Source organism: Protopterus annectens, chromosome 8.part0 (genome assembly GCF_019279795.1).
Source record: "Protopterus annectens isolate FY-2018-M chromosome 8.part0, PAN1.0, whole genome shotgun sequence".
NCBI lineage: Eukaryota > Metazoa > Chordata > Ceratodontiformes > Protopteridae > Protopterus > Protopterus annectens.
The window spans coordinates 1,798,135,683-1,798,150,199 of NC_056741.1; the positions used below are offsets into that span (position 1 = coordinate 1,798,135,683).

General features: G+C 35.5%; 1 protein-coding gene across 1 annotated transcript in view; it reads left to right on the forward strand.

The window, feature by feature from the left end:
• The window catches only part of LOC122809647 (lysosomal protective protein-like), a 475,524-nt gene that overhangs the window by 138,455 nt on the left and 322,552 nt on the right, over nt 1–14,517 (forward strand). The window contains exon 5 of the mRNA XM_044081292.1: nt 10,682–10,773. Coding sequence (XP_043937227.1) covers nt 10,682–10,773 — 92 coding nt within the window. The remainder of the gene's footprint in view (nt 1–10,681; nt 10,774–14,517) is intronic.

Sequence of the window (14,517 nt, forward strand, 5' to 3'; positions counted from 1 at the left end):
CAGTTCTCTGAGCTAAGAGATATATTGTATAAAAATTGTTTTTTACTGAAGAATGATGAAAAAGTGGTGAGTAAAACAGAAGAAAAACCCAAAGTGGTATATAAAAAAGTATTAGCATAAAAAATATGTTAGAAAGTAAGAAGAGTGAAAAAAGTATGCAACCGGGTGGATATACCAAGAAATGTGGTCATTGTTCTCAGTGTAGGTTTATATTAGAGGGAGATAATGTTGAAATACCTGCCTATGGGGTAATATGATCTTGGCACAAGAGCAATTGTGGTACCAAAAATGTGGTCTGTTTAGCCCTGTGCCAGGTTTGTGAAAGAAATTATGTGGGGAAAACTAAAAATGCTTTCAGGACACGCATCTACCAGCACACTTATGATATAGGGAGAGGTAAGAATAAAAATGCTTTGGCAAAATACTTCATTCAGTTTCCTGAACATAATTTTAAATTTTGTGTACTAGAACATGTAGTTTTGGATGATAGAGGGGGACCCAGTGACACCTTTTTAGAATATAAAGAATTGCTGTGGCAATTGAGGGTCAATGCATGAACCCCCCCAGGTTTAAATGAAGTTATATCGTTAGTTAGTTTTTTAAAACTCAAATCAGAGTTTTATTTCTAATTTTATGTCAGATATTTTAGGGTTACTATATCATAATTTTATTATATATTTAGCACACAATAGATTTTTTTATATATAGAAATATATATGTATTATAATAGAAGCATAGGAAGTTGTGTTACATGATATACTGTCTCACATGTGTATATTTTTATTATGAGTGTTGGCACTTTAAAAACTAATGGCAACTTTTCTAATTAATTAATTAAGGTTAGGGTGAGGTTTTATATATATATATATATATATATATATATATATATATATATATATACGTGAGTCTTTTTTTACTGCATTTATTCTGAAGAAGTCATAGTTCACAACTGACGAAAGCGCTAAATAAATTGTTGATATTGCTATATATCATGTGACCTAAGCAACATTACATAAGTTATTCAATTCCTGCCTTTTTTTAAACAAGAAACATTTTTATTAAACAATCATTTATGACACAATCCTAGTTGCAAGGATTTCACATCACAAACCATACTGACACCCTCCTAGTTGCAAACATTATAAATCATTTATAATGTACCGAATCATTTTAGTCAAACATTACATAACTCATTTAAGTCCTGCCTTCTTTTAACTCTCATTCCTCTGCTGTATGTATTGTTCACACAGTTCCCATTTTTACCTATGTAGTTTGCTCCTACCCTTTTCTAAAGATCTCAATTTCAGTTGTTTTATCTCTGTTACTGTATTCACTACTTCTAGTATAGATGGTTTAGATTTTGATTTCCATTTTCTAGTAATTCTTTTTTGGCAGTCACCACAATTAGACACAGCAAAGCCTTACCATGTCAAAACAATTCTGATTCTGTATCATAGCTCAGAAAGATCATCTCCCTCATCACACTATCTGCCCATCCAGCATCTCTAACAGTACATCCCGCAGGGAATCCTTAAAGTCTGCCAACTCACCGCACTCCCAGAAAATGTGTTCCAAATTATCTCTTCCCAGTCACACCTCCAACATTTCCTGTCTAGCTGAGGAAAAAATCTCTGGCATCTACTCTGGGTATAAAAATATCTATGTAAACATTTCCAAGCAAAAAATCCTAAATCTTCGAGATTTTGATGCATATTGGGGAGACATACATATATCCTCCGCCAGTTTTTTTTTGAATTTCTTATCCAATCTCTCTTCTCAATCCTTTCTAGACTCCTCTGATTGATACTTATAGTTATTGTGCAATATTTTATCTGCTAATTATTCCTTTTTTAACATCAGTGCTGGTCTTTTGTTTAGGACCCCCCCTTATTTCTTTCTCTTTGCCTATACTCTGATATCGATCCTTGATAGGGAAGGTAATCTCTTACCTGTAGTACAAATAAATTCTTGGCATCTTCCCATTCTATCATCTATCTCTCTGTAGTAATTTTCTCCCAATACCTTGGTTCCTTTGCCAGTTTTCTCCAATAAATTCCAGCCCCTTCTTGCCTATTGTGTATATCCCTAATTGCAGTTATCCCTATTGGCAGAATCTCCTTTCTCCAGTCCCATGTTGGCTTAGTTCTTACGATACTTTCTGCAAGAAAAGATATGCCAATTCTTGTTTAAGATATCATAAATAGCCTTATGAACCACACTGAACTTAGCCACAAAAGAGTGTGTGTAATTCTTAGTTCCTGGGAAAAGCATCGAATGTACATCAACAGGACCATCTCTTTTTCCCAAAAGGGGCATATATATTCCCTGCTGCTTTTTGGCCCACACTTCATCCCTTACCTTCTCTACCAATGTTTAGGGTATCCTCTAGAGTATAACATTTCTTTCAAGATGTTACATTGCTTTGACAACTCATCGTTGTCAGAAACCATTCTAGTGAGGCGGACAAACTGTCCCTTCACTATCCCCCTTTTTTGATCCCCATGGTGTAGACTGGTATAATGCAGTAAACTGTTAGAATAAGTAGGCTTCCTGTAGATATTGCTCACAAACCACTTATTCACATAATCTTTAACAATCTCTACATCCAGGTAATAAATTTTAGATTCATTATAATTATAAGTGAACTTGAAGACGGATGATGTGTTGTTAAGATGGGCAATAAAATCCACTATGTCAGTGTTGTTGCATAAAATAAATATGTCATGCAAAAACCTGACATAGAATATCCAGGGTTTGGGATCAAATGAAAAAATATATTGTTTTTCCCATTGAAGCACAATAATGTTGGCAAAAATGGGGTCACATGCTGCCCCCATTGCCATACCTGTTTTTGTAAAAAATATTGCCCATCAAAATAAACATAATTGTTTTTAAGAATGGTTTCCATAAACTGACACAACATATTCATCTCCTCGTTTTTAAAACACTGGAGGTCTAAAAAAAATCATGAAACCATTCAAGTCCAGTGTCATGTGGGATTACATTAAATAGATTCACAACATCCATGGTTAGAAATACTATAGCCTCACTGAAAGCCACTTAATTTAATTCGGTCACAAAATCCTTGGAATCTATACACAGATGTTTAAATATTTTCATAAACTTCTTTAAGGTTACATCAACGAACCTAGATAAGGGATGAATCTTTGATTTGCCCACATTTACTATGGACCTCAAAGGGGGGGGCATCATTTAAATCTTTGTGGATCTTAGGTACACCGAATATTGATGGCACCATTGAAAATTTAGAATTCAGAAAATTGGAAACCTCGTATGAAATCTGCCCCTGGTCAAAAAGATCTTTGATCATAAGACCAATCTTTCTATATGAAATGTGAACTCTGCTAAATGAAGATTCTTCGTAAAAACTATTATCAGACAAGTGCAAATACATTCTATTGACATAGTCTGTTTTGTTCATAATAATAATTCCCTCACCCTTATCAGCCTTCATTATACGCAAACTTCTGTTTTGAACCAACAGTTTTAACAAAGTAGGCTCAGAATGTGTTAGGTTACTCATTTTGGAATCACTTTGCCAAGATAACATACCTCTAAAATCAAATTCACACAATTTTTCAAAAATAACTAAACAAGCTTCTCCTAATAAGAGCGTTTGGAGTATAATCAGTAACATCATTTTTAAAAATAAGTCTCAAGTTCAGTTTCCGTACAAATGTCTTTAAATCTCAATTAACTCTGTGATGCGTGAACAAGTGGTAGGCACAAAGTTCAAACCTTTGCTTAATAATTCATCAAATTCCTTAGAAAACCTACTGTCAGAATAGTTGTACAATTTAAAGTCACCTTTATCATTGGTGGTAATGGATGGATAAGATTCTTCTTCAAACAACAGAACGTCTGTAGCACACACAGGAAATATTAATTTCTCCTCTTTCTCTGGTTCTGCCTTTCCTTCTGCTGCCAATGTTGTTGGTTCAAACTCTGCCTGAGTCAACTCTGATTGGCTGCATATGTGGTTCCACGGTTCACTAGCCTCTCGGATCTCCTCAATGGGTTCACCTCTAAAGGGACTGTAGTAGGAGGAGCTGGTGGGTTTCTCATATCCCTCATAGGCTCAGAAACCAAATATTCACCCATATGCTCACCCATGTGTCTATTGTAGGCAAAACCAGGTCTGGGATTGGCTTGACCCATGGAGTATTTGACCCTATTCCTTTCAAATTTCTTCTGTTTTCTAGCTTTAATACTAGATGCTATCTTATCCACCTCTGAAAAAAAAAAAATTGTAATCACGCTGATAATTTTCAAACAATAAATCACTAGTTATCACACATTCAAGTACCACCATTTCTGCAAATAAACCATGAATGATTTTTTGATTGTGTTTCATCAAAGTCTCCACAAGTTCATAGCCAAATTGACTGAGTAAATCAGTTAATTCCTTATACAGAACTGGGTTATTATTTACTTCATTTGAAAACTTCCAGCCCCTTAACCCTTTTGGCAGCCTTTTTAATTTGATACATTCCAGAGAGTATGCATTCTCTATTTGCAACTTTCTACATTTGAGCAATTTGTTTTCAAATTCACTCAGTGACTGTTTTAAAGTGCCGTATTCTCTTACCTGGTCAACTTGAAAAATTCATAGGTTGACCAAACCAATTCACAATGGTAGGAGCTTTATTAATATTGGATTTCCCAAAGGAAGTTTCTGTATGAACAGAGTTGGCAGAAAGGTTGGGATTCCTCTGTCCTGGCAGGATAGAGCTGTGCTGTGAGGTGTTGAAGTTATTCCCACCTCTACAAAGTCCACTATTAATCAACTGCAAAATTGGCATATCTTTTCTTGCTTTGAAGGGGTCATGGATATAATAGGTGCCAGTCCGCACATAGTATTGAAGAGAGCAAAAACTTTCAAACATTACTTTGAAAATGATCAGTATACAAGTGTTAGGAGTCAGAGACCAGTGGGCACCTATAAATGCGGTTGCTGCAAAATGTTTAATTTTGTAAGTGACAGTGAAAGTAAGTGTAATGGTAAAGAACTGCATGATCAAGCCCAATGGTTATTTTAATTTTAACTCTATAGGTGTGATATATGTGGCTCGGTGTAAGCACTGTGAGGCATTCTATATAGGTATGACCCAGAGAAAGCTAAAGGAGAGGATTTATGAGCCTAGCTTAGATCTCAGAAACAAAAATAGAAAGAAATGCCCGGTTTAAACATATTGAAAAGTTCCCTTCTCACAATTTTTATTTTAGTGTTGTTGAAGGAATTGAAAAGGACCCAAAAGAAGGCCTGTGGATCAATAGGGTGGAATATAAAGAACTATTATGGCAGATTGAATTCAATGCCTGTGTGCCACCTGGCTTAAATGAGCATTTATCTATAAACAGTGTTTTGCGATTACATTCTTATGAAGTTTGACAAGTGCATAGTTTAACAGGTGACTTTTCTTACAATGATGCATTAAGATCTACATCTTTTAATGTTCAGTGGACATTTTGTGTGGTTTTTTTTATTTTCAGATGTTTTGGATGAGGGTGGAATTTGAGCTTTTAACTATTAGACATGTTTTCCATTTGGGAAAGACGACCACCAGTGAACAAAAAACTGCAAACCAAACACTGGAAAACCAGAGAAAACCAGCCAAGAAATGAGTGCAAAAACCTTTACTTAATGCTTTCGTCGAAAGACTTCTTCAGAATACATCTGTACAAACTTTTCCAAGTTAAAAATGGAAAAGTTTGTACAGATGTATTCTGAGGAAGTCTTTCGATGAAAGTGTTAAGTAAAGGTTTTTATGCTCATTTCTTGGCTGATTTTTTCCATTTGGCTGATTTTTATTGGTTAATTAGGGACCATGAATTTCATTAGATTATTATATAAATGGTCTGGCTAGCTTGTGATTTTATTCTAAAGAAGTCTATCATTATAGTCAGACGAAAGTGCTCAATAAAACACTTTTTCATGAGTTTCCTTGCTTCTTTCAGCAGCCGTTCTCGGTTTTAGTTAAGGCCAAGCAGATGTTTGGACTGCAGGTTAGAGGCTACCAACTGTTCCAGGGATTGATAACACAGTGCAGACAAAGAGAAATGAATAGGGGAGTGATAAGTGAAATACTAACTCTAGTAGAATTTTCAGTTAAATGTGGAACAGATGTTACTCTTAAAAGGGATAATTAGAAAATCAAATAAAATACTGCATGACAACTATAAAAATCAATCAGTGAAGATCAGAAAAGATTGGGAAGAGAGTCTGGAAAGGCAATTTACAAAGCAACAATGAGAGGACATCTTTATGGTTACCAAGTAAGTGACAATGTCCAGAAGGTTTAGATTTTTTGCTTAGAGGTGTTTGCATGCATAATGTTATACAGACAGCACTATTACAGAGATTTTTTCCTCGGCTAAATAGCAAATGCCAGAGGTGTGAAGATAACTGGGAACATATTTTTTGGGATCGTAACAAGGTGGCAGATTTTGTAGATTCCCTACAGAGTATTCTGTCAGAAATGTTGGGGGTGCAAATGGCTGTAACTAAGGAAATTATTTTTTTGAGGTAAGACACAGAATTTGAAATGCCTAGACATAGAAAGGTCTTACTGAGTTTATTGCTATTGGCTACCAAAAAAGTAATTACTAGAAATGGAAATCAAAGTCTAAGCCAACTGTAACTGAAGTACTGAATATTGTAAAGAAGATAAAAGAACCTGAGGTGGGATCTTTAGAAGAGGGAAGGAGCAAAGGATATAGGAGTGGGGATAATATGTGCAGAATAATGTACTGGACCAGGAGTGATGATTAAGGAAAGGCAGAAATTAAGCAATTTTATGTAATGCTGGAGTGAATAATTGTTAAAAAGAAAGAAAACATATATCTAATATATAGTATATGATATAAAAATGTTAATATGTATTTTATTTTATTCATTTTATTTATTAGCATTTGTTTGCTGGGAAAGTCTGACTGGGCCATGACAAGTCCCTTTTGAATGGTTGCCCAGGATGAAAAGCTCCACAGTTAACAGATGATACACTACATCATAAAATACAATACAAGGCAAAACAGCACAATACAATGCAAGCAAAACAGCAAATGTTAACTAACACTTACGAAATGCAAAAAATTGGTGTATAAATAAAAAAGAGAAGAGATAGATCCTGAAAATCATTATATTCCACAGTTATTTTCAGTTTTACTGTAGCACAGTTGGATTTCAGTTTTACAGTAGCAGTGAAAATGCTAAGAACTTATAAGAACTTATGTTAACAGGTGAAACAGAATGTGTAAGACATTCCTACTAGATATCAGATTGCTTGGCAAGAGTTTCAAGCTTAAATTATTCATGACCAAAAGGGCTCTACAGATAGAGGACAGATGAATAGGGTGTAGCAACGTTTAGCCAGAAGAAGAGTGCCGGGAGCATAGTTTGGAATCCAAGAAGTGGGACCTAAGATTTGCTTTGAAGTATTTTGGATTTATGACTCATCTTACGTCTTGTGGGAGAGTATTTCAACATTTGGATACATATGAGGAATACATTGCTTCACTGAGTTTATTCCTTGGTATGTGGACTTGGGAAAGATATGCTTCCTTAGACCCAAGAGATCTAGATGAGTACCACAGCATTACTGTCTTCAGTGCTCGACATTTGTTTGAATGATGAACTATACATTGGGTCAATTTAAGTTGATTGAATTTTTGATAGATGGTGTATTCCAACCAGTTTATTTGCTTGAGTGCTAGGCAATGATGGGTCTTACTTTGGAGGTGGGTTGCAAATTTTACTAATTGATTATAACACTCTTCCAGTTTTATTTAAAGGAAGTGGTTGACATTTGTTAGTAGGGGAAATGCATAGGAGAGAGTTGGCAATATATATGAGAGAGCAGTGATCTTTCTAGATTGCAAGGTGAGGTAGGGATATGCTTTGTAAAGGAGAGTAAGGTTTATATGGGTTTGTTGATAATATTTTGGATGTGTCAGTCAGATTTTAGATTATCATCTGTGGTGACACCAAATAATTTGGTGTGTGTGACAACGACAAGTCTAGTGTTTTGTGAAGATGATATAGAAAAGGTATTTTTGTGATGAGTATTGTTTTTGGATGAAAAATTGAATTTTTATTTTGCTTGGGTTTAGGAGGTTAGATTGGTTCAAAAAGATTCAATAGTGGAGTAGGATTCTTGTATAATAGCTTATAATGATGGCATACTTGGAATTGAGCAAATTGAAGTGGAGTTGTCTGCATACGGAACCAGAGAGACTTGGTCCACTGCAGTATGAAAGTTGTTTATAAAAAATATTGAAGAGGAGAGGACCTAGGATTGTACCCAAGGGACAGCAATGGTTATGGGTAGGTAGGGAAAGTAGAATGTTTGCCATTTGACACATCATGTCCTATCTAAGAGATTGTTTTTAAACCATGTTAGGGTAGAGGTGGAGAGACTGAATGTATGTAGTAGTTAAGTATGGAAGACTGAACTGAATGCTTTTCATATATACAGGAATGTGGAAGACAATAGTTTACCTTCATCCCTAAGTTGATTCATTGTGTTGTGAATGGAGAGAAGAGTTTTACTGGTGTTTTGCATACGGCAAAAAACATTTTGGGTGGGAGAGAGTAGATTGTTATCTAGGAGATATTTTAGCAGCTGGCAATATACACATTTTCTAGGATTTTTGATTAGGGAGGGAGAGAGAGAGTATGTTTATCAATAGTTGGATAATTACACTGATATTCCTTCTTTATTTAGTGGGATAATTTATGGGTTTTTTTTCCCATAGTTTGAGAACATATACTTTTAATATGGACCTGTTGATTAGAATTGATATGGGGTAATGGCATCTGCCGCACCTTTTAAGTATTCAGCAGGAAATTGGTCACTCCTAATGTTGTTGGTTTAAGTTGTGATAGCAGTTTTTGTAATATTTTAGTTGGAAATGGTTGTAGAGAAAATGCTGAGGTACTCTTCTGAATGAAGTGAAGGGTATCTAATAGATTGTCAGCTAGCTTCTTTACTGCTGCAGATGTTAGTTGGATGAAGTGGGAGTTGAAATGTTGAGTGATGTTTCTGTTTGTTTCATTTGGTAGGGCATTTGGCTGTGTAGTTTTTTCAGGTTTCAGTAGTTTGTTTATGGCTGCCCTACAACCCTTTGGATTAGAAAGTTTATTTTTGAAATGGGTGACAAAAGTTTTTTCATCAGTTTGGTGAGTTTCTTGGAGAGATTTCTCAGCTGTCTGTGTGTCTGGATGGAGGTTTCAGTTTTAACTTTATACCATTGCTTCCAAATTGTATCTGTTTCTTGCATTACCTGTTTGCTGTTTCTAGTAAGTCAAAGGGTTGAATTAAATCTGATACATTTTTCTTTGTGGAGTCTCTACTGAAAACTGATAGAAAGTAAAATATTATTTTTTTAACCACCTCACTTCATCTAGAGGTAAGGTTTTTAGGGAAGACAAGCTGATTTGTCTAAGTGTAGCAGTAAAAGAGGTTAAATTGAGATTTGTAAAGTTTTGAACTTGATTGTATACAATGTTTTTATAACTTTTTGTGCATTGTCCAGTAACATATGTTGGATTATGATCACTAGGGAGTCTGAAAGTGAGCCTATAGCTGAGATGTTATCCAGTCAAGGACTGTATTCTTGTTAGTCTTTTTACTGAATCTGGTGGAGGATTAATCAATAGATTAAAGTTATATAGATTGATGTTGTCAGGTCCTTCATTTTGAGTTGTCGGATTATTGTTAAAATCACTAGGTATGATATTTTATTGAGTGATACTATTTGTGGTCCATGATGGTATATCTTCTGTTATGGTGGAGTTGGTATTTGTTAGGATACAGACTGCAATTACACAAAGTGACTTCTTTGCACTAAATTTTAGTAAGGCAAACAAAATTTCAGATTTGTCAGATTTGCTTTATGAGGGTAGATGTAGAGTTGTTAGCATAAATAATAGCTACACCACTACCTTTTTTTGTTTAATTACTCATACATATTATTGTAGCCCTGTAGAACAAATTCTTCATCTTTAATGGAGGGTTTTAACCTGGTTTCATTAAGGGGTAAAAGTTCTGGTTTATGTGAGGAGACCAAAGCTTTTTAGTAATGGTACATTATTATTGACACTATGACTATTTAGATAAAAGAGCTTGAGACATGAGGTTATAGAGGTTGAGATGATCTTTTTTAATTATTTGGTGATAGAGTGAAGTGATGATTGAGTAGTCCAGGATTTGGGTATATGTCTCCACAGAGTTGTGGAAGGAAAATAGCGATAAGGATCTGAGGGTAGCAAGTGTGTTTAATTTTGTGCGCAACTACACAGTCTTGGTTTGCTTGCTTTTCTATTAATGTATGTGTGCCATTGTCTTAAATGATAATTTAATAAAGGTGTTTAAAAATATACTAGGTTTATCATATAGCATTCTGATCAATTTGGAAGGTGAGTACTATTAAGTGCTTGAAAAGAGCGACAAGAGTTTTTAAGTGTGTCTTTTTAAAGTTGCGTAGAGCTACGCATTTTATGGTCTCCATCACTGCTTGTCTAATTTTGTTTCTGAGTTCCTATGTTATAATGTTGGACATTGTGGAGGCAATGCAGTACAACAAGGAAGTGCATTACTTTCCACATTGCAGGATAGCTGCACTGTATATTAATGCTATGTTTTCCATTTCCTCATTACAGGGGTTTGCTGTAGGAAATGGGGTGAGTGATGATGCCCTTAATGACCATGCAGTCATCTACTTTGGGTATTACCATGGCCTATTTGGAGAGACGTAAGTCCAGAATGTACTCATACTTTTCTGTGGAAAGCTTACATCTTTGCTTCATCTCTATACTGAAAGACTTCTCACAACCATTTAGCTTTGTAAAATGCATCTGATTTGTTTACCCCCACTTGTGCTGGTTGGGATAACTTTAATTTTTTAAAGTTTTTCAGTCTGGGCAATTAAGTGATGCATTCTCTGGTTTTATGTGGCAAAACAGAGAAGGTATTTGCTGATATAAATCACTGACGTCAACAATACTCACTGCGATGTATTCAGATATTTTAATGTGGGGACTTTATATCTTGTACCTCATTTTGTGGGGTTCTTCCTTGTACCATTTAAAACTAATTTAAACTTATCTGATGTCAAATTAGACTTCCCCTCAACTGAACCCCCATTTCCACACACAGTCGGTAGCCATCACATTTCTGCATTCATCTGCATGGCAACCTGCTCTCTTGTGACGCATTGAATATTCTGGCAATATTGCCAACTTTCCAGCTACTGCAGTACATTGTGAAAAAATATAATTCTTTTTGTATAACTGTATTTATTATGTATATAATTTACTAAGTTATTAAAATGATCACAAATGTGAAAACATCATATTGAACAATAAACACATTCCTGTTCTCCCTTAAAGCACCCCACAACTAACCTGAGACTCCAGCTATGAGTTTGCATATAGTATCAGGTACACACTCATAGCTTAAACTTTTACTGGTGGTGTGCAGTGGATAGAAGAGAATGGCATTATCCTTCATTGACTCACTGGAACCAGGAAATGTCCTTCTTCTCTAAATGTTGGTAAATAAACATGTAGACAACCGCATGTCAGACTAAAAGACAGTTTATAAGCCAAGTTCAACTATCAAGTTTACAGCCTTATAGCTTAAGTGTGTAAGCCCATGTTGATATTTTTGCATTTTTTCCATATATGTATCATTAATATCTCTGAAGAAAGCTAATGACTGAGTTCCACTCATTGTAAATGTAATCTTTTTTTTTCATAGCCTTGGAATGCAGTGACTGAAGCATTTAGTTCTTATTTCAGTTACTAATATTAGTTTTAGTATTATGCTGCCAGATTCACTGTTTCCCTCCCCAGGGAATGTTCCAGGCATAACATAAAATAGTCCTTGAAGCCTTTCTGAATGTTCAAAGCTTCCAAGCCTTATCACTTTTCTGATATATTGTGTCCTTTCAAACTTCTTTACGTAGCTTGTTTGAAAGCTACAGAACACACGACCATATTCAGTAATGGGTCAGAGCCATTCATGATGTATAAAGTTGGCTATGATCTCTGGAGTGAGTAGATATGCCCTTTAGAAGTAGAACAGCTACAGAATATGCTTCTTTTAATTTTTTTGGTAAAACACAAACAGGTCAAAAATAAACTCAATTAAAACACCACGACAAAGGACACCAAAAACTTTTTAGATTTTTTTTTTAGATTAGCGCTTTCGTTTATGCTGATTAGATAAACTTCATCAGATGTAAACAAAAGGGAAACAGTCATTTATATACATAAAATTACATGACATCACATCCTGTCAATCAAAAATTACAAAAGATATATGGACAAATAAATATACAGGTCAAAGTTTGTTGTCTAAAACTGTACCTAGATCTTTACCATGATATAATAATTGCTCACAATTCTGCTCTGTCATGTACTAATTCTGGTAATGCACTGTAAATGCATTGTTCTTTAACATTCAGTCTGAATGTACACTTCTGAGCTGAGCCTAAAATTGGTTCATTTGAATCACTGCTCCACCACAGAAAAAAATGTAAACAAACCTTTACAGATGGTGTAAGTTTCTTTTATGATTTGCCATTTATTTTGCACTTCTGGTATTTTTTTCAGAGAGGGTTTCTTTAGCAGTTACATAACATTTGGATTTTCCCACCTTGTGTGTCTTTATTTCCTGAGTTTTCATCTGCAGTCTCTTCGTCCCTAGGAGGATGTACGCTGGTCTCAGAGAGGCTCCTTGGTACTTTGGTTGGTGCATAAGGCAAAGTGTACAAAGCTTGTTGCTTATGGTGGTAAAGAAATTCAGACCAAAGGCTCAGTATTGTTCTCATGTCATTCTGCTGGGAACAACTATGACTGCAGTTCTACATCGTCAAGAGACACGTGCAGTCATTGTTAGGCCTCAGAGACAGTTTGAATATGGGATTGCTTTCATTTAATAAGTAAGTTCACCATGTAAGCTTAAATGAGAACAGCTCAAATTTCGTCCAAACTATTTTTTCTGTGCATGCTGATATTTTTTGGAGACAAATTAGGCAAACTCCCAGTTCTGTACTCCATGAAGTTAGACCATGAGGTAAGCCCAGTTATCAGATCAGCACAGGCAGTTCCAGTAGCTATGTAGAACAGAGTCAAAGCTGAGCTAGACAGAATGGTGCAGCTAGGAGTAATTTGTCCTGTAGAAGAACCAACTTAATGGGTATCCTCCATGGTAGTAGCTCATGAGAAAAGCTCAGATGATATCAGAATATGTATTGATCCATGATATTTGAATAAAATACTAAAAAGAGCCCATCATCCTATGAATACAGATGAGGAACTTGCTACTCTCATGCCAAATGTCACTGTTTTTTTCTGTCTTAGATGCAAAAAGTTCATTTTGGCAGATTTTGCTTGATTGAAAATCTTCATTGCTAACCACATTCAGTACACCATTCAGAAGGTACAGATTTATGAAAATGTCATTTGGAATCAATTCTGCCAGTGAAGTCTTTCAACGTCTGGTGGAACACATTTTTATGGCTATCCATGTGCTATTATAGTAGATAATTTTCTAGTTGGAGGAAATGGTGAAGTCGAACATAATAGAAACCTCAAGAAAATTCTGTAAAGAGCTTGTAAAGTGAATCTTAAGCTGAGTCCTCAAAAATGTAAGTTCAGGCTAAGAGAAGTTACTTATATGGGTCATTTGTTTACTAGTTCAGGCTTATCACCAGATCCTTCCAAGCAAACAGCTATTCTTGAGATGCCAGCTCCAGACAATGTTCAAGCCCTACAACGTTTTCTTGGTATAGTCAACTATTTAGCCAAGTTCATAGATATGAGTCAACTTTCAGCACCGTTAAGAGAACTGACACGCAAAGACGTAATTTGGTCCTGGTCAGAACAACACCAAAGAGTATTTGATGTCCTGAGACAGAAGATTGCCATTCCACCTACTTTAAGATACTATGATGTTCTCAAACCCGTTGCTGTTTCCTGTGATGCTTCTATGTTTGGTCTTGGTGCAGTCATTCTTCAAGAGGGTAGACCAGTAGCCTATGCATTGAGAACTTTTACCCAAACCGAGATGCAGTATGCCCAGGTTGAGAAAGAACTCTTGGCAATTGTGTTTCCATGTTCTAAGTTCCATGATTACTTTTATGGCTGACCTATCCAAATAGAAACTGAGCACCAACCTTTAGTCACTATTTTGAGAAAACCAATGCACACTGCTCCTGTGAGATTTCAACGCATGATGCTCAAATTGCAAAAGTACAATTTCAGTCTTGTTTACACAAAAGGCAAACTTCTTTATCTTGCTGATACATCCCGATCACTGAGGAAAACCACTGAACAGCATGAGAATGAGCAACCTGATGTTGAAGTCATGGAAGTGAGAAAATTTTCTTCCACTCATCTTGATGAACTTAGAACTCACACAGCTTCAGATCCATTTCTCCAGAAGCTCATCCTCCTTATCAGTCAAGGATGGCATGTAAAGCAATCTTGTT